At 43.7% G+C, this 21,908-nt stretch overlaps 1 protein-coding gene across 2 annotated transcripts in view; it reads left to right on the top strand.

The window, feature by feature from the left end:
* The window catches only part of UBALD2 (UBA like domain containing 2), an 80,326-nt gene that overhangs the window by 14,296 nt on the left and 44,122 nt on the right, over positions 1 to 21,908 (top strand). For both annotated transcript variants that reach the window (XM_086930699.1, XM_086930700.1), the window contains exon 2: positions 830 to 892. In XM_086930699.1, the coding sequence (XP_086786825.1) occupies positions 830 to 892 (63 nt within the window). The remainder of the gene's footprint in view (positions 1 to 829; positions 893 to 21,908) is intronic.

The following is a 21,908-nucleotide window of genomic DNA, read 5'->3' as shown; positions in this document are numbered from 1 at the left end:
TTGACTACCAGCACGTTTGTTGATAGGAACACGTTTGTTTGTTGTTGTAGCAAAAGCCAAGTTACTAAGCACGGTTTGTAAATCCCAACTTGGGTTTAATGCTCCTTTTGGTGATTTCTTTGTACACCCACTTGTTCGAGGCTTCGAGCGCAGCTCTCGATGGGATTCTTGCGTTGTATCACGATGCTGTGTTTTTTTTATTTCTTTTTTACATTACTGAGCACAAATGAAAAGCTTTAAGATACATTATAATAGTTATAGGGTAAATTAGCATATTTTCACTATTATTTACTGAAATGTCTATTCCCATTTCTGAATTACGTGACAATTAGATTTGGACTTTTGCAGTTCGAGCTGCTCAGTGAATGTTTATCTGGTTCACAAACCCGTCGCCCAGGGCTCGGCCTCAAAGAGTTACACATTTTATTATCCTGCATTGAGTTAAACCTGGATAGACGAAAGTCTGAAACGTATTTTTTTTAAGTGGGCTAGCTCATTGTGATGTTAAAAAGAAATATTTTATATTATTGTGAACTATGCCTAGGGATTGGCGATGATTATCTCATGGAATTGATTATTTTGATAAATTATTAATTTGTTCCGGTAAAACTAATTAATTATTTTCCTTTTGTGTATGTTGGTTTTCAACCACGTCCAATAATGTAAGTAAAATTAAATTGTCTTGCCTGGGTATACTTGCACACCCTGCTGCGTTGGTTGCGATCCTATTTTAAATCTATGCGGTTTAGATGAGTCTCTGGGTGTTGTTGAATATTGTCTCATCGCCTTCTTTTTTCTCCAACCTCCCTCCCCCCGTGCTTTTTCGCAGACTGCCCTGAGCACATTTTTCCAAGAAACGAACATTCCCACCAACCAGCATCATCATCAGATGGTAAGTTACCCTCCAGGGACCCCTTGTGTGCTGGCTGTGTGGGGGCGGGGGTCTGATATGCTGATGTAGCAGTGGGGTATGTTCAGCTGGATGTCACCACTGTTCCCCTCCCCCAGCCGCTGTCTGTGGTGTGGTGGAATGCCCACATGCTCTGTCTGCGCAGCGATGTTTGTGTTTTGATGCAGCCTGCAGTGGGGGAGGGCTCTCTGGCAGGAATGTGCTTTTGTGTTCAAGGCTGCTAGCCCCGTGAAAGCCATGTTGAGGCAGATGGAGCGCTCCCAGGCAGCAGCAGCAGACACTACAATCCCACAGCCAGAAATGGCAGCACGCCTCTACTTCCTCGTGTTCCTGTGATATGTGGCGGCGGGCCAGCGTCGTCCAGAATCGAGGTTTTTCCAGTGAACATTGCTTCGCTGTTCGCCAGCCGCACTTCTGGTGTTTCCGAGTGACGTGGTAGTGGTTTACCCCGCCTATAACCTTACATACCCCACCCGGCATTAATGTGCAAAAGAGGGCATTGTTTTTCCTGATCAAACGCTGTTTTCGCATTCGCGTCATCTGCCTTCCCTCAGCAGCGACACACCGTTGTATTTCATTTTTATATTATATATAGCCTAGGGTGACCAGGCGTCCCCGTTTTGCTAGGACGGTCCCCGTTTTTAACCAGCTGTCCCAGCAAATTTCAAGAAATGTAGCTCATGTCCCTGTTTTTAGAGAGGGTCGACTGAAAACGGTGGGAGGTGTTTTTTGTTTTACAAAGCAAGGAAAGTTAGCAGTTGTTTCAAGAAAGCAACGTAAATAACAGGCAAGCTACTGGGCTTAAAAATAACATTTTATGTATGTTCTTCCTGCCTGTTCTGTAATCCTCTCCTGAGGAGCGCTCTCATAGCTTGAAGTAAAATTGTAGGCCTTCTATTTTTGTGAAATGTCCTGGTTTTTGGCTTTAAAATTCTGGTCACCATAATATAGCCTCAGTAGGCATGGATATATATCTTGGTTAATAAAAGCTAAATACAATATTAGAACACGCATACTTGTACATTCGATTAAAACAATCGCATCTCGTCTTCGGTGTAAAAACAATCCCAGATGATTGATCAGCAAAGGATTCTACAACTGGACAGATGTCGTAAGAAGCTAGATCCGGGGACCTGTTTGTTTATGACGGAATTAAACATTGTGAACCACTCTAATCTAAACAGCTTACCAACTGGCACACCTTTCGAAGAATCGTACAGTATCGTTGCTCACATAGGTCTCAACCCTCGGAGAGGTTTTGAATATCGGAGGGCGGGGGACGTGAAGAGGGTGGTAAACGGGGGTGGAGGGTACATAACGGGCTGATTCGAAAATAGCACTATGAACGGCCAGCGTTGGTTGCTTCACAGCGCTTTTAGGTCACGATCGCAGAGACGGTGTAGGGGGTGGGAATTAAGAGTTCAACAGAGGGAAATGAGACTGTGGGAAGGAGGGAAAAAGCAAGAGAGGAGAAGAGAAATAACGCAAGAGTGATAAGGGAGAAATAGAGAGAGATTGGAAGTGTATCAAAGAAAGCAAAATTAAGGGATAAAATACATTGGGGTGTGGCATAGGACTACAGCAAAAAACACATAATGGCAGCGTCATGCAAAGACACAGATGCACAGCTCGGTGGAAGGGGGAGAAGAAACGGACGGGATGGAGGGTGCAATGGGAGAAGAAACAGGGGTGGGTTGGGGGGATAAGTTAAATATGTTTAAAAAAAAATTAAGCGCTATGGGGAAGGCTGCACAGAAGAGCGACAATGATGCCAACGAATGGTGAACTATGGGTGGATGCTAAGCCCATGATTAGACACACAAGTCTTGCAAATAAGAGCACATGCTAGTGCATGCTTTCGCAGGTTCTACCTAAATAAGGTCCCTTAAATATACTCCAACGGTATTGCAAAGCGTACATGCAAGGGAAGTATAAAAGACATAAGTATTTTCAGATGATGATGGTGAGAAGTCAATAATAATTCTAGAATAGTCGTAAGTGACCAGATGGGAGATTACCATGGACTCCGTTATTACAACATTGACTTAGACTTTTTCCGTGTTTATCTATATAGTTAGAGATTGCTACTTCTGACTATTCTAGAATTATTATTGACTTCTTTCCATCACTGCCTGAACATACCGGTGTCTACCGATTTTCTTTTATCTAAGCAGACCGCCATGGCCGAATAAATCATGTTTTTGTGATAATACAGAGGTTTGGTTACACCTTTCGGAAGCACTGTGTCCGATACGCACAAAGGGATCATACTAATTTGATATTGACCGCAGTCACTAGACTTCTAAGCCTTCAAAAAGTCACTGTGTGAAAAAACACCTGTTGGCTGCCTCTGAAGAAAAGGAATCTGTAACCCATGACTTTTCCATAAGGATAATAAATAATATTTTGTTTTTAAAAGACCAGTCCTTACCTCATTTGAATTTTCAGTACTGTTTAGAGTGCTTGGGTTATCTGAACACAATATTTATGTGCATTCTCTGTCTTTTAGATCCAGAGTGCAATATCACACCTTGGGTAGGAGGGTGTTCATAACCTGATGGCACCATACCTTTCTACTGTTAATAGTGTTTTATACTGTACTCGCAATGGACATTGTTCTTCTTTTGTATATGAAGTGCGAATAACGAAATAACTACTACCCCCATTTTTGAATATCTACAAAAGCAATTCAAAGCAACCTGCCTGCTTCAGTCACTCTGGCGAATGAGGTGAGAGAGGACCCACTTTTTACATTCAAAAATCCACAACATCTTATTCCAGGCCTATGTAAGGAAGTGGCAGAAGCAGCGTAGGTTCAGAACATTTAGAAATGCTGCCTGAGTGATCCTAGTTCGATACAGAGGGCACCTTGCTACAAAATGAGCTGTGCTGGTTTACAACAGAGTATATTCTGCTCTTGTGGTGTTGCAAAATTCTTAAAGAAATATGCGCTCCAAGAAAGACGCGTGTATGTTCAAATCTGCAGTAACAATTCAGGCTTTTATCGTGCCTACATGACCAGGAAAAAGTTCCAAAAGTTAATATGTGCCATCAAAAGAATACAGGCTGATGTGAGGATGAGGCAAGGACAGCATAATTACTGAGCTCTAAAGAAAGCTGTGGTCTTTGTTTAAAGACGTTACTGTTGAAAGCTGTGTATCATGCAGCATAAAGCAGAACTTAAAAGCAAGCGGGAAACTTGTATTCATTTGCAGGCTGCATTGATCAGGCATTTGATCAGGAAACAAATGCACCAGTGGAAGAAATTTGCAACTATCCTACAAGCCCAGGATTGGATGTTCCATGAGAGGCGGCGCTACCTCGGACTATGCAGTGCAGCTATTGCAATCCAGTGTAATTTATTCACAGCTTTACCAGAGGCAGAAGTTCTTGAAAATCGGATCATCTGCAGTCAAGCAGCATACCGAGGATACAGGGTACGGAAAGACCTTAAAATGAAAGTCCGTGCAGCACTGAAAATTCAGACTGTTTTTAGAGCTTATTGTACTCAGAAAAATTGTCTCCTAAATTTGACAACATGCCTTACAACTCAGAGGTTTACTAGTGATGGGGAAATACTGGCACCCTCTCAGGAGAAAATGAATGAAACTCACCAGACACAGCAGGTTTGCTCAGAAACAGAGTGATATTTATTTATTGGTACAAAAAGCATGCATCATTGCTAATTAGCAAGGAAGAAGTCAGGTCTCCAGACTTAGGGGCTCTCGGACATCTTCTTTCAGAGTGACGGGTTTCTAGGTGCTATATACATTGAGTAATGTCATGTCAGCGGAACTAGAATAAGGCACCAAGCTAAATATTTTTATTACACAAACTTTACCTGAAGGTGTCGAGCGCTTTACATAAGAACCAGTTGCAAAACATAAGGATTTAGGATTACATGCGTTACATAAAAGATGCAAACAGAAAAAAATTGCAAATGTACAAGATGTAAAGTCACTCAAGGAAGAAATACAAATAGATATACTCTGAGTCACATAGGAATGGTAGAGAGTACAAAGGTCTACTGTATAGAGTTATCTCTAAATACATAGGGAAGGGCTACGAATGGATATACTCGAAGAGTCACATAGGAATGGTAGAGAGTACAAAGGTCTACTGTATATACTAGTGATCAGAGTTATCTCTAATACATATAAACACATGATTTTCTCAGGTCAAGACCCCCCCCCCCCGTCCCCCCCCAAAAAACCTGAGAAGCAGAGTTCCATTAAGTGGGGTCGGAGGGGGGACGTAATCACAGCACCAAGGGAGGGTGGGAGGGATACAAGGGTATGGAGAAAAGGCAAAGTAGAAAAGGGAAGAAACATTTGAGGATCGTCAAGGGGGAAACGAGGGAAAAGGGTAAAAGACGAGGGAATGGACAAGATGGCGGGTCGGGGGTCCAGAGAAAAGCGGCTGAGAACAGCAGCAAAATGGCGGCCAGGACAAAAGAGAAAGTAAAGAAGTCCAGACACCATCCCCAAAAATGTCTGGATTCATAAAAGTCACCAAAGTCAAACCCTGTACTTGTCGTTTCTGTCGTCCTCGCAGCAACTGCCTCCTTCTTCCTGGGAACCCGGAAAAGGGACGTAGCAGTCTCCATCCTCCATCGCCTCTATAGCCACTGTGATCTGCACCTGGGCGCTGCGCTCAGCGGCCGGGCCAGCACTCTCCCCCTCACTGTTGTCACCGGGACCATTGGTGACCAGGATACGGCTACTGCCTCCGCGGGGGGCTAAGCCACCGTCGCCCCTCTCGCCGTCAGCTCCGATGTCGACGGTGCCTGCTTCGAGGGTCGATACGATACCATGCGGGAATACTACGAGACGCGTTTTCACTAATCATGAAGTGAAGAACACAACTTCAAAACGATACGTTTTGACAGTATTACATTTTTGGACTGCTGGCCTTTGTAGTAAAGATCATCAGATCAAACAAGGGACCGAATTCTACAGGCGATTTGAGACACCTGGTTCTGCGCAAGAATTCTTACGTTATGTAAATATATCCACATTGATACATTAGATCTTTATATGGTTTCAATCTTGTTACGTGCCCAGATGAAGAAGATTAAACATCAGACACAGATATATCACATAGATGTTTCTGCCTTTGTCTGGGCGCTGGTATTCCGTTATCTCATCCAGTTATCATTGATAAAGAATATATATACAGAATTCCAGGGGAAGGCATTGCCGAAACGCGTTGAATGGAATTTTATCTGTATATAATCATGGACAACAGTATTGTATTCTATCAATTTTGAATTTTGTATTATCAAAGAAGCAATTCAAGTGATTTAAAATTTGTACATAAATCAATCCATTGTGTATGTATATGTTAAGAAAGAAATGATGTCACATTTGAAAGAAAGTTGAACCAGAAGTTGAACTAAATTAGATAAAAATAGGCGTCTATAGGATGTTTAAAAATATGCACAAAACCAGGTGCAAACTTTTGCGATTTTCAAAATCGAGGGTCAGGCTCACCTGCTTCGAGAGTCAGGCTCACCTCCCTCTCGCTCAGCGGATCACCTGAGCCCTGCAGGAACGGGTCGGACTCTCTCTCTCTCTGCCGGAGGCCCCATCTCCGAGCGGCACGCGACTGTTTAATGCTTCCAGGCCCGAGGCAGCCCTCCTCCACCGCTTGGCTCTTGTCGGTGCAGCCCGGGGGGCGTTTCCGCCTCGGGGCCGCTGGTGACCTTCAGGGGAGCCGCGGTGTCTCCCCTCAGCTCCGCCGTTAGCATGAATGGACAGACGCGTCAATTGGAAGTAAATGCTCCGGCGCTGCTAATTACCCCGATCGGGCGCGGCGGCCGTGGAGGTGCTCAGCTCAGCCCGCTACCACCTCTCTATAGCGGGACATGGATGGATGGATGGATGTGCAATGTCTGCACCATGCAAATTATAAACAGCCAGATATGGGCAGACCAGAAAGGCTGGCTCGGCACATTGTAAGCAACTTGCACAACCAGAATAAGAAATATCGTAGTCAGGACAGGCAAAGTGACCTCTAAGGGTGTACAGAATAGCTTGTTGAAGCTTGTCCAGTCAATGTCAGATAGGAAGCCCTTTGGAGCTCCAGACCTCATGTTAATGTGATCTATCTACGCATGATATCTTTGAAGTGCATACACATGAATTTGTATGGATATTCATATATATTTTGCAACATTTAGGGCTACCTTAGTTCCAAAAGACTATGACTGCCTTTCTTAAATGTGCTAAAGGCTGCAATTTTTGCCTACAAACAGCTTACTGTGGCTAGCCTGTCCATAGCAAATCCAAAAGCAATGTACTGCTGCTGTGGTGCTTCAGTCCTCCTACATTAAGGTTGTGGCTCAAAAACAGTTTAGTTTCACTTAATAAAGATTCATGCATTTTCCCCCTGTAAAGCGAACATGCCAGCGGTTGCTCCTTACACTACTGCTGAACTGGCAAGCAGATGTTTCGTAACGGCCAGAGCTGTTGACGATGGAACTGGGGAACCTGGTTTGAGTCTTGGTGTTGACTCAATATCCTGTGATTCTGTGTAAATCGCTTAATTGCCCCATGCAGATTTTTTTAAAATGTGCCTTGTGTAATGTAACTGCTGTTCATGTAAAGCACTCCAATACCTTCAGGTCGAGTTAAGGCTATATAAAAGAAAAAAGGGTGAGCACGAGGTTTAACACTGACGTTACATCACAAAACTAGTAAAGTTTGCCAAAGTGAAGTAATGCATCACCAGCCCTTACAACAGTGTATGACACCACACCATAGATCTCTCATGACGTGATACAGAGCCTACCTTCGGGAGAAAACTTGTAAAGATTTCATTCATTAGAATACATTTTGATATTTCCTCAAAGTATTGGAGCAGCAAATATTACATTGTCATCCGCACAGAAAACCGCAATTAAAAAAAAAAAATCTTTTACTATCAAGTTGAAATCGTGAAAAGAAAAGCCGAAGGTGTGCTGGGTCAAGTTTTAGCTTCGGGTATACAAATGTGCCCTCCCAGCTCTTGTAAGATAAATGGTGTTAGGAAAGGCAGGCAAATGTGGCAAACATAAAAATAAACAAAAATTCAGTACATTTTCAGGAATGCACAGAGCTGCTAAAACAATATAGATGAGGCAAAATTGAGAGGGTGTAAGGATAGCTTAAAAAAGCTAATTAAGAGCTGTGGCGTAGACCACATCATAGCGCATAAATGGTGAGTAGCAGGAAAGGAAGTGGTGTAGGGCCGGGATTGATGACTTTGGAGCTGGAGAACCGAGTTAAAATCTCTGCGTTGACTCAACATCTTATGATTCAGCCATGCAGCTCATTATGCTGGGTGCTACAACATCCACTGATACTTCAGATACCACTGGTGAATGGTCATACTTACCCAAGTGCGGGCTTCGTGCTATTTAATGAAAATATGATAGTCTTACCAAAATAAATAAAAAAAAGTGTATTTATTTAACAAAGACTCTTTGACACTAATGACACGTTTAGCACTGCCTTCAGAAGTACCTATTTAAAATGATATTTTTGTGCAACAGGTAGTGTTTTCTGTTTTTTGTTCAACTATTAGTCTGAACTTGTATATCTGGAAGTGCTTTCATATACGATAATGAAGAAAGACTTTTAGTGACATAAGATATAACAAAGGCACGTTAAACCACGATATTACAGACCCAATACCCTAAAGTTTTAAAAACTGAACAATCGCATTCATTTCTTTCATGTGCCTCATACTCAACAGGTGTGCATAAATAACAGTCACTGTACTTTGCTTCTGAGACGTGCCCTTACTCTTCCATTACAAGTACTGCCAGTGATGGCTCTCTCCCTTTCAAATGACAAAAGTGCAGGTGCTTCATGTCTGCCATTTAAAGCAATACCTCTGACATTCCTGGAGCTTTACTGCTTTTCTACCTCTGTGCCATTGGTTAACTAGAAACTCAGGGGCTCGCTAATGAAACAATTTATTTTCAAATTATTTCTGAGCAAACATTATTGCCCCCGTACATCAAGTAAACATGGTAGACTATTGACTTGGCCATTTTTGGCTTGTGAACTGAAAAACAACAAAGGAAACATTGCAATAGCGTATATTGTGGTTATAGGTGACAGATAGCTCACTGAATTCCCGCTTACTCTGGCCTTGAGAACAGCATTCTGTGGAAGAGCAGGTTATTCAAAGGGAGCCCAGCGTAGGTGTTTTCCGTTTCCCTGTGAGGTTGGACATTAGCTCCAATAAACTGGTCCCCCAATGCAGAGCTTGCTCAAGCTGCTGTGGGGAGAACAGCTATCTACGATTTTAAGCAGAGTCCTTGGCCATTGCTTTCCTGATGTGCACTTGCCACCAACCACAGGGGGTGGGTCTATGGTCTCTGCTCTGATTACCTCGAACATGAGCCCTAGCTCAAAGACCATAGCCAGGCACAACAAAATGTCTGCTGGTCTATATAATTAACTTGTAGATGAGCATGGGCAAGTTTTTGTTTTTTTTCTTCCGGATGGCCATGGTGTTACTGGCTGGGGCCTGGCTGCAGCGGAAGCTCCTGTGCTACTGTGCTTCAACTCTTTTGCTCCTCCTCTCTACCTGCTGCGGCGGAAACTAACACCACGTCTGCACTAGCAGTAACACTGTTGTTCCTGCCAAGCCGTTCCTCTCCCAGCCACCAAGGGGAGCAGGAGGGGGGAGCCAGAGCTGCCAATTCAGCCAGGAGGGGCTTGTACGGGCCACAAGAGAGGAAAAAATATGAGCACAGTATTTACAGATGAGGATATTCTTAGTAGAGTTGTAATAAACAGCTACCATCTTAAAGAAGAAAATAGTTTCAAACCAAGGAGCAGTTAATGGAAAAAGTACAACAATATGAAACATGAAGCACGGCGTCTGTGAATTAGGTTTAATGCTTATAAAACCTAAGCAGTGGGGGCTTCAAAACCATATAATTAATCAAAGTTTATTTACATACGCTACATTCTGGTTGGAAAATGCAAATGCTGTCAGTTGTATACATTTGACACGAAAAGCACAAAAACACCACATCTGAAAAACATGAGCAGAGACGGAAAAAAAGTAGTGTTCCAAAACTGACCTAAATGGACAGGAGGGACCAAGTACATGCAATAGGACCAGTCTCTTTGAGAGCGAACCAAACACCAAAAGAAGGGACAAATACAGCCAGGGCACCCCTGAAAAGCCAGGATTTCAGAACCGCACACTAAAGAATGAATGAAAAACAATAGGTGTGCTTGAAGCCCACAGAGCAGGTACAATAGGATTCGAAGAGACCACGCATTCACTGCCTAGGCGAGAGCTAAAAATGGATGTGTGCTTGTCTAATGTAACCGGTGCTCATGTGAAGTGCTCCTTCGAGTTTAAGCTATATAAAACTACAAAAATTGAAAAGCTGCACAGCTGAGCGGCACTAATCAAAGTTAATGAATCAGTACTTGTCCATGCGCCACGGCAATAAAAGGAAGTGACCCATGGCAAGTGCAGCCAAAAGATGAGGTAGCAAAGAAGAACAACAATAGTGGCAATGAATGGTAAGTCATGGGTGGGTTTCAATCCCATCATCAGATACAAGATTCCCGCAAGCGAGACACACGCGCTAGTGCATGCTCCCACAGGCTCGACCTAAAAAGAACACAGCTGTGTGTCGTACTTTCAGTTAGAATTCATGGATGTACTCCTAGAGTTGACAGGTTAGTTTATCCACATAGCTTTTTTTTTTACCTGTATTTTATTGATTTTAAGAAAAGTACAAACGAACATACAGTGCAAGTTGACAGTGCCACACACCTTCAATGCAACTTACAGAGCAGAAGCAGTGACAGACACATGGAATACAGTATTCTCAAGCGAGAACATCTACTGGCCCAACCAAAGTCAAAGCAGTTTGTGTGTGTGTGTAACCAAGGCTACGAGTCGAGCATTATACAAGGAAGCACCAGTACACATTTGGTCATCAGAAAATTGATGTATTAACCCTGCACATAATCAGCTCTCTGTCTCAGAACCACTCTCTGAGCTCAAATCACTATCATCCTGTAACATATTCAGCATTTGAGCCCACAACATGATGGCATCAGCTGCCTCTTCATCGGCACTATATACTCATGTGGTGTTCCTCCGCCACTCCCCATTCCAAGAGACCTCTCAACCAATGGTCCAAGAGAGGGGCCCTCGTGCCCATCTATCCAGTGGCCACCAGCTTCTTGCCAATACCAGGGCCAACTAGGCAAGTCTGTAAGGGTTTTGCATCTTGTAGGGCGCAACACCCCTCACAACAAGCAGGCCAGTGGCATCACTGGTACTCTAATCCCGGTGGCAGTTTCCAAGCGTGGCACTACCTGTCCCGAAAAATCCAGGACCCTCTCAAAGTGTATGAAGGTGGCCCCAGTCTCCCCACAACACCCATACTAAGCTCCTTTAGTGGGATCTGTTTTATTCAGGCTGCATGGAGTAACATAAGTACGTTGCAGAAAATGAAAATGAAGTAGCTTAAATCTGTTGTTGCAGGACACAGTACGCACAGTACCCAATGTGAATCGGACATGGGCATTCTCATATCCTTCCCAGGCCCCACGTGCTGAAAAGTGTCGAAGTGGCATGCCACTCCTAAGAGCCATTTAACACCTTGCCTGCGGCGCCGATTCTCCCCCGGTGCTGAACATTTCATTCGCGGGTGTGGTCGTGACGGAACCATTCCGTCATCCGCACAGCCCAACCGTGAGGCATGACGGAATGGTTCCGTCACAAGCATCGAAGGGGTTAAAAGCGGGTAAGTGGCGCCCCTCTCCCCACCCAATAAAACCTTCAAGTACCCCAATGGCCACAGCCCCACGGGGAAATCCGTCAAGAGCTCCTTTGCTACACTCTCCAATTTAGCATAATGAAAGAAGTGGGCTGGTCCAAGCCCAAAAGAGTCCTGAGCATCCTGGAAAATCAGTGTCTCCGTGGCATGATCCATGTAGCTTTAGGATAACACTGGGTGCGAGAAAGACAGCGTAAATATGCTGCTTTTAAGATGACACTCCCCAAAATCTCCAATGCTATTCTTAAAGTACACTTTTGCGTGTTTCTTAAACAGTGGTGGGTTTGGTTTGAGCTCTCAAGGCAAGAGCAATCGATAGCATTCAGGGGCAGGGGGACCAATTCTCCTGTACACCCACCCCTGCCTCCCTGTAGTTTGCTTTTATGAATGTTTGAGTAAAGTTATTTTTATTCTTACCAGTCTTTTGCCCCCAAAGTCTGGTTTGCTCTAGGGGATAATCAAGCGGCAATAGGCATATAGTAGATGTGCACATTAGTATTTTGCATTTACAAATTGTATGGTTAGCGTCACACCAAATATTGACTGAAACATATGGATTTCCACCCAGCTTGTCTTCCATTTTTTTCTTGGAAAGATATATGTTCGATTTAAAGTTGGTACCATGTATATGGATAGAAAGTTGTGCAAAAAAAAATCCCCTTCGTTTTTTCCCCTTAGGTAAATCAATTGTGTTGAAAATGATTGGTTCCCAATACATAGTTTTCGGATTTGATTGTATAAGCTGCTTATGGCTTTGTGAACTGTCATTGATCCAGAAAAACCACCTGTTGTGCCCTTTGCTGCTGGTCGTTTGGGCAGTGTTTTCTGCTGTTGGGGATCAGTCTATTGCCACCACAGAGATTACATTAAAATATTTTTGTCCCATTTTTCTGAATTGTGAACTTGGCATTGTGCCATCGGTGTGGCACAACAGATCAGTTGGGAATGGCTCCTGCAGCAGCAGGTCTTTCTCAATTGTGGTTGGCCGTTGCCTTGATTTCATGCTAGGTTTTCTAGTGGGGTAGTGTGTTGTGCTCTACGGAAAAACCGACGCAAAAAGGGAAAGTAATATAATTCGCCAAATTTAGCCTAAGTCTTCCCAAAGTATTAGGTCAATAAAGGTTTCCTTTCATAGCGACCTATTCGCAGCTTTGCTGTGATGTTTGTACTGTCTTGATAGTTCCACTTTGTCTAGTGACAGTAACTAAGGTGGTGTGGACTGTGTGTGTGGTCCCTTCTCCTTGAACTCATGGGCTCAGGAGGAAGACTTATCTTTGGAATGCCCTTTCAAGTGGTAAGGTTGAGGTGGCAGCTGTCGGGGACTTCACCCAACCCACACTGGTAATGGATCAGCTCCATGTGGCACAATGTGTGGATTTACTAATGGCATACACAGTAATTTATTTAACCTTTTCATGAGTTGAATGTGATTCTGAAAGTTGAAAACTAAGCATGTTTCTGTTGTATGCTTACTGCGCTGTCATACTGGCGTTTGAATGGGCGCTATTTGTTCGATTTTTCGGTATTTTGGAATGCTTTTTCTATGGGTCTGAGCCTTTTCCAGTTTCCTAACTCATAGATGCAAACATTAACACTTTTTAGATCTCGCTTAGGCAGCGCGCATGCGCTGCTCTAGGAGGGCCTCTAGCCATTGGTCTGCTCATTTGCAAGCACACACTCGTGGCGGCATCCACCTTGCGGGAGTGAGCAACTGCGCGCCACAAGCACGAGTTCAGTGCTTGAAAACGAGCAGACTTCTTGCGCATGCCCTCACCACTCCCTGGCTCACCTCCGGCTCCACCTCTCTCACGCGTGCACCACTCGTTGGCTGTGTATTTTCAGCTAGCGCTTCCCAGGACAGTACTTGGTTTCCTACTTGTGGTAGCTTAAAGGCATAGTTCTAATGTTGGCGTGTGTTTGTGAGCCCTTTTTAAAATTACTTTTTTACTAAAGAGAAGGTAGCTTGTGTATGCGTGTTTGAACTGCATTGTCTTTCATTTCAGAAGCGTAAACAATCTTTGTTCAATTACATGATTTTGGAGACCGCATGGCTTTTATTTTTTTCAGCACAGCGCCCACTTCATCGGCGCCGCGCTTCATGTTTTCAAATTGTTTTTTTTTATCGGGGGTAGCGTGTGTGATTTTGGAGGCCATACGCCTTTTATTTTTTCTGCACAGCGTCCTATTCACAGGCACTGTGCTTCATGTTTCAGTATGGCAGCCATGCGCCTAACTTTTTTATCTACACGGTGCATACTTTTAATTATGCTTACAGGATTCGCCATAGACTGTCTTTTCAAAACAACCCAACGATCTTCACACCATCCCAGTTTTCTGCAAATGCACAGTGTACCACCGTAATTTCCGGACCCACCGGATGTGCATTGTGTTTGAAACACATTGCGTTCCATTAGCGGGACCACGTTTCATGTTGTGGTTCAGCTGCAGTTAAGCCAGTGACTTGAAGTGGAGGTGCTGTGTAATAGTTACTATCCCATCAGGTTCGTGAAACCCCTGCCCTTTTATCTATGTTTACGCTGCCTTCCTCACTATCTGGGACGCCAACCTCAGCGCTACGGAGTTCGCAAAACTCTTTCCAAGCTCCACCTCTTACTGACAGGAGTGTCTTAATCAAGGGCCCAGTGGAATAAACAGAGCAGAGCAGCGGCTCTCCAAACCAAGCTGTTTTTTTTTTTTTTAAAGCAATGTCGCTCTGAGTTTTAAACCAGCCCTTGTGAACTGCTTACATTATGTCTCTCTTGAAAATGGGGGCCCGATTTGACAGCAGCCAAGCTGGTGTGTTGGATCATGTTTACTAACACTGTGCAGTGCGTAAAAGAGCTAGCACACATATCTAGGCTTCCTCGATTCACACAATAGCAGTGCAGGGGTAACTAAATAATATTCTTGCTGCAATAGTGAGTTTAGTGGTTAGATTTAGCACTCCTCCTTCCTGAACTCTTGTTGACAGATCGGATAACCAGCCCTCCTTCCAAGATTTAAAATACAATATTTTGTCAGACTCTGACTGGTGTGGCAATTTACACATTCTGCTTGGATGTCTGAATCTAAAAATGCCCTGTCCTTTCCAGTGTCAATAAACACATTTTGAGAGACTGATCCCTGCTGGAACTAGCAATCTGAAAATGTGCAGGGCCCTCAATGCGTAGCACACACATAAAATCTGTGTCTCTCTCTGTCTCTCTCTGTCTCTCTCTGTCTCTCTCTGTCTCTCTGTGTCTCTCTCTCATTTGTTTATGTACTGTTCATCTAATGTAGTTATGGGTATATGAGGGGGCCCTGTTTGTGGTAGTCATTTGTGTGTCTGGTTGCCTCAGATAATTCACTTATTTAATCCTTTCCCTGACAGCGCAATTGAAATTTGAACTTCTGATATTTACGTTTCTAACCATCTATGGTCATTTTCAAATGTTTCTGCTTCACAACAGGAATTGGTGTCTTAAAAAAACAAGCATTGGCATAGCCAATAGTTCTCACCTTTGAGACCTAATTAGTGTTTAGCCATGCAACAGTTGATGTTGCAGAAAGGATATTGTGCTGCATAACTAAATACTTATAAGGCCCCAAAGACGGGACTTATTGGCTATGCCAATGCTTGTTTCTAGAAGTCCTTGCAGTTTGATTTTAACCAGCAAGGTGAAACACCGTGTATCTCAACATAGCTTCTCCAGCTTCACTCGCCTTTGCTGTACTTTTCATATGGAGGTCTTTTGTCTTGTACCTGTACGCACTTGCTCCCATATCTCCATGAAAGAAGTATTCAAAATCTTTAAAATCCTCCCAACCAACAGACCTTTGCATTGCATAAGGCATGGGTCACCATCTTTTCCTGTAATAGGAGCCACTTATGTTCAATCAAACTCCTTGAGATCTACTAATGTTATTAGAGTGGTAATAATGACAACATCAGACAAGATTTCAATCATGGTCTGCATGTGCAAAATTATTATCAATGGTGACCTCCGTGCATTCGGCATAGTTGCTAGCAGTAATGTAAAAAGAAAAAAGGCTTTGTCAATATGGAATGTCTTTATATGGGTAATACATGAGGTAGTGAGGTAGTGTGGCTCACTGGTTAGAGGCGGCAGACCCGAGAGCAGAGGACGGCCCGGGACCAGGGTTCGATTCCCGGCGCGGCAGGTTTCTGGACCAGGGTCAGCGGACTCGATAATTCTCTCGCCTCGGTGCCCACTCTGATCGCAACTCTGGGCATTAGCTTGCCTCATCCTCACTAACGGCCCCACCAGACCGCCGGGGATGCCTGGTCTCACCCTGGAGATACCCATTAAGGGACCATCTCTCAGGGAAACCAGGAAGGGTTTCGCAGCGGTCGAAGCGCCTTGGGACCCTCCGGGTAAGTAGTGCGCTATATAAATGCCTATACATACATACATACATACATAACAGACTTTTGGCACCAAGGTGATAACATATACACATTCTCAGTAATACCACATGGTTTATCACTCATAAATTCGCCTTAAAGCTATTTTGGAAATTCAGCCATTCTTATCTATTCGCTTATAAGTTCTGAAAATAAAGACATTTTCGTCCCAAATATACACTCGCTTTTTGGTAAATGTATATTAATTAAAGTATAAGCTTCCAATTTGTAGGCTAGACCGACACACAAAGGAGAGCTACTTGCATGTAGCTGTAGAGCTACCAATAGCTCATGAGCTACTCATTGAGTAAGCCTGGCATAAGGCCCGCTCTTATCACCTAATTCAAAAACTCATCCCTGATTAAGGGATTCTACCCAGCAGGTCAGACAAGCTAATGAAAAAAAACGGACAGTGATAGAGTATTAAACTAGTGATTCATATTGTGTGGTCTTTGGGAGCCTACTCAGGGGACTGTTATGAAATTTAATGTCCGCAGATAAGTGAAGTATATACACTTTAAAACCCTTTGTAAATGTGCAGGAATTTGATATTGAATGTTAAAATGGAAGTTGGTATCCTTACCGTGACTTTTTGATGCAGTACAAGTACAGCAGAGAGTAGTATGGATGATTGGTGGCTTCAGTAGAAGCACTAACTAGTATGTACCAATAAAAAGAGAGTATGTATTGGGAGCAAAAAAGACAAAGCAATGTGCAATGAAGAGCTCTAAGCTTCCTGTTAAAATGTACATTTTTTTATTTTTTTTATTTGTGAATTGAATATTTTTTTTTGTTTTGATGTATGCTTGTTTTTATAGGTTTTTGTTTTTAGGTAAAATTATAGAAGGTGCTCAGGCCAGGGTTACCTACGTTCAATAGTGATTAAGTGGGCATTCACAGATGTAAAAAAAAGTAAGGACCACTGTCCACTCCTAAACCTTGTAGAAAGGCAGTTATCGCCTAGTTCATGTGCTGTGTGAAACAGAATGAATTCTTTTCGAACACCGGTCAGGATTACTTCCCGATCACAGAATGGAAGCTACCCTCCTAAATGTCCGAAATTAACATACACACTGTTAAAGACTGTATGGAGCACTAATCCTAATAGATCTTGCTCCAGTCTTAAACACCATTGCCCACAGCACTGCCCAAAAATATCTGGAATTCGAGATGGAGACCCCTCATTGGCGTGCTTTTAAAATGTTTGTTTCACACCTGGTCAGACTGCCATCGTTGTGTTGGAAGTAATCAGCATCACATGGAGTGCCACAGGGGTTGACGCAGTCTCCTAATTCTCTGATTCCCTACATGGCAGGTCATAAAGGGTGAGAACTTAGTAAACTGAAGGGGGATGAGGTCACCTGTGAATCACAGACTGTCTAATCCATGTACCTGGGAATCTCACAGCTGGCATTATCTAAATTCTGCTTTGACAAACTGTACTGACCAACTGTCTTGTAGAGCTGCAGCAGAGTTCCCATGCTGCCCAATAGTGCAATCTTCAGAGGAAAACAAGTTGGCCTCACTAACCTTGGCATCGCTTTTGGTATCTTAGCCTGAGCTACTGCGATTCAAAGACATGTAAGGGATTAAAAGGGAGAGAGGCCCTATATCGGAGAACGTACTTCTTCCTGTAACTCTCGCCGGGACACCCGCATTCTTTCAGACACTGACTCTATAGAGCTGTGCTGCAAGCGGTGTCACCTATATGCCTGGAGAGTGGGATCTTTATGTACCTAAATAGATGGACAGCAAACCCGGGCCATTGCCATATCTGGCAGGCTACTGAATCTTGGAGGCCAATACATACATATATCGTCACCGTGCCCATAGCGACTGGATGCTGGGCAGTACGGTGGGTCGATCAGCACTCTAGTTTCCGCTATTGGGGAGAGAGAGGAGATCAGTATTTTACTGCTGAACGGGACATTGCTATTTTTGGATTGAAATCGCCACACACAAACACTGTTTCAGCTGGGACTGTGAGGATCAAATAATCTGCTGGCGCAAATAGGGCTGTTTTATAAGCTTAAGGGCAGGTCACTGTACCAACACTTACCGATGTGTTCCTCTAAGTTCAAGCATGTCGGCTTGCCATGATTGGGGTGAAATAATCATGGATAGTATGTTTTAATGCATGACCAAACATTCATGCAGGGCTAAGTGAACACGCACAGAGTGTGTAATCTATGCCGGTTCCATGTTAAGAAGAAATTTATAACAGCATGTGAACAGTGTATTTAAGATCTACTGAATAACAGATATTGAAATCCGCACCTTGATACAAAGCTTTATTAACTTGTATTTTGCAGAGATCGTGCCACTCCTCTTTCTGTGGCCTTGTAATACCTCCAATGAGCAGCAGGCATTGGGCTTTTAAATTGTGTGATGACTTCTCCCGATACCTGCACTGAGGAAGGCGTAACTTCCCAAACGCGTTTGCGTGGTAATTTAATAAATCGTGGAACATGAAGACATCTGAAATCTTGAGTGGTGGTGATCAGTTCATGCAGGGTTACCCAGAGTGGTGTTGAAGCCGGCACCAGATTCTTTTTCTATGCAAAGTGACTATTTACTTGGTCCTGAAGAATGCCCCTGAACCCAGAGTGGTGTCAACTGAGGGAAGAAACATGTTGACTTACTGTAGAGGTATATTTGCTGATAACCCCTAGTCTTCTCTTCTTTTAATCCTGTCCCAGTAGACCACAGAATAAGTCCTTTACCTTCTGAAGACAGTTTTATTTTGCATCATACCGTCACTTGCACTCTGTCCCTCACCCCCCCCCCCCTCTTTACCTCTTCACACGAGTTTCCTTGAAAACTATGTCTGCTCTTCTTGAAAGTCTGTAGGGTTGTAGCCCACACCAATGACCTTGCAGCCTTGGTGTCAGGAGGGAACCCAATGATGAAGCATGTCACCTGCGGGTGAGTGAGGTTTCTTGTCCTGAAAGAGGTTCTCCCCACATTAGTTGGAACAGTTTGTCCGACACCCAGACTGCAACAGATTTGGGACCAGTCACCCATGACTTTGTTTCTTGAGACTTCGTTTTTGTGAGGTGCTACCAGGAATCAAGCCATGCAAAGACTGGAGGAAGAACATGGCCGTCACAGACCCTCAAAAGGTGTGTCTGTGGTGCTTGGGCTGCGGTCATGATTCTTAAGCCGTACAGCAAGTGTGCTATCATACATTTATTTATTTATTTAATTTATATGGCGCGTTATAACCACAGGGGTCTCTAAGCGCTGTCTGACCAGAATTACATGATAGATGTTATATTTGCTTGAAACCGGCTGTGCACCTAAGGTCTGCTCCATGCTTGTTTGAATAGTACAGTTTTTAGTTTTTTTCTGAAGGAGAGTAAGTTACTTTCCTTCCTGAGCTCTGGATCCAATTTGTTCCATAAAGCTGGGATCGTGTTGGAGAAAGCACGGCCCCCCACCGTGGTCAATTTGAAGCGGGGCTGAGACAGAAGAGTGGCGTCCGACGAACGCAAAGTCCTACCCGGTATGTAGGGGTATAGTCGGGATTTTAGGTATTTTGGTGCTTTGCCATACAAAACCTATAGAGGCAATTCTGAATTGGAAGGCAACATTCTGTTGCTGACCACAGGAAGAAGTAGCAGTAAAAGCGTTGGCCCTGTTCCTGCTCCAAGTTGCTGTCCTGGTCCCACTCCAAGTTGCGGTCCTGGTCTCAAGGACTTTCATGTGAAAAATCCACTTCCTAATCCGTATTCTGAAATCTAGACACTATAGCAAGATTGCCAAGTGGGACTAGATCCAGAGCGCCATTCCGCCACTTAAGTTTAGCAAGAAGATGCAGATGTGTAAAGGTAAATATTGCACCCCTTTAATGTCTCTAGGGTCCGAATCAGTCTAGCAGTTGGTCCAGGCGTGCATCAAATTTCATAGGCCATCATCAACCCTGCAACAAATAGTGGCCTGTAAAGAGGCCATGATTCAGTTCTTTGGTTTGCATTTGGCTACCTCAGGTAAGCCATTGGGTCCTCCTAGAGCCGCAGGGGTCTGCTGTCAGACTTGCGCCAACAAGGTCTGCCCTGCAGGACATGCTCCTCGGCATGTGCTGACTTCAGCATTAACTGCTATACCAGCACCAAGACCCACGCTGGTCCCTTCTTAGTCGACTCTGCCACCATCAGTCTTTTATTCAATCCCGACACCAATCTTTTGCCCGAACTAAGGGCTGATCTGGCCTATGTCGCATTCTGAAATTATAGAGCATAACCAGTGGTTATGGAACCCAAGTAGAATTCATTATTTCTGCCTTGATGGGGTAAGAACAGAGAATTTTTTGCTGGTGTTGGTTCTGATTTGGACTCGAGGTAGACTGGACCTGCAACGGAAGAAAGTGCTTTGCTTGCAGTGTTGGTTCGAAGGGAAGCTGAAGCACTAGATTTGCAGGTGTCAACTATAGATATAAAAACAAATGTATTGACTGAGACCAGACCTGGCTTCATCTGAGGTGTTTTTCTCAAATAATGAAACCCTAAATGATGCACTTCAGGCTTCATGGTTTATGCCATGCTCATGGTCCACCAGTTAATCGACTTGTAGCTATGAGCAGGGCCACTGGAATTATGCAATTTTACAGCCGTTTCGATTTTCGTATAATTATAGATTTGCTTCATGTCTCACAGATGCAGCATAATCTGCAGATTTTAACAAACAAATGTTGTTTCTCGCTTAAATGTTTCAAAAGTTACCAAGAACGCATTGACACATGTTGCTGTGCAGTGGAAAGCCCTTTGCAAAGGTTGATTGGTCACCTTTCTGTTGCTTATTGGAGTGTTAAACTGGTGAGAATAAGGTGCCACTAATTCCAAGACCGTATTAATACGTTAAAAAGACAAAATAGCAAAGTAATACTAATACAAAATTTACTGATTTAGGCCGCATAATGTGCCTTTTTGTGCCACATAATTCGGCTTCCCTTTCTGCATAATTTTGCCCTCCTGTACCGCATGATTCCAATGTCCGTGGCTGAGACATGGATTGGTCTACGCCGCAGTAATCCGAACTTCCTAATTGGACAACTGATACAGACAATATAATTGTACATAACAAGCAGGTATAATCCCACTTCCTTTCTGCCCAACACTCTTGATAAGGACTCGCCAAGAATTTATGCATTTGGAAAAAGAATGCTTTTTTTTTTTTTTTAAACCATTCTAAAGCTTAGATCCACTAATGCAGTTTGCCTTATGGGGAGTTATACCCATGCTCTGTGGGGACCTTGGATCGTCACTAGCCCAAACAATGCATTATAGCTAGGATGCAGCCAAGTATATACTCAGAGCTGTCTTGGATATTACAGATTGCATCGACAGAACTGTTGGCACCAGCTTCCTACTCTGAACGCAAGCCTGTATGTGATCAACTAGGTTTTCTGGAGACATGTAAGTATCTTTAATGGACATGCCCCTCGATGTCTCCAAGCTGTTTGGGGGTAAAAGGCTGATTCGGTGCTACAGAGATTTAAGGGTTGTCACAGCGCAGCAAATATTTGAGGCAATTGGCACCAGCCAAGCAATTTCCCCATCAATATAGAAATTTAAAAGGCTATTCTAAAGGCTGGTTTACAGAAAACGACCGCCCTTCCAACCTGTACCACAAAAAACAACCCAGCCCTTTCAAGGCTATGGATGCGGCACTGGTAGAAACCGTCCATACCAGCAGGGACAACATTCCTCCAAGTCTTCCTACTCTGCTGCTGCTTCTACCTAACTGCTTTAGTATTCCTTTTCTGGGTCATACTTGGGCGGTAGGAG

This window comes from Lissotriton vulgaris, chromosome 7 (genome assembly GCF_964263255.1).
Source record: "Lissotriton vulgaris chromosome 7, aLisVul1.2, whole genome shotgun sequence".
NCBI classification, from domain to species: domain Eukaryota; kingdom Metazoa; phylum Chordata; class Amphibia; order Caudata; family Salamandridae; genus Lissotriton; species Lissotriton vulgaris.
The sequence above is the reverse complement of the archived record's forward strand: the minus strand, read 5'-3'. Positions and strand labels throughout refer to the sequence as shown.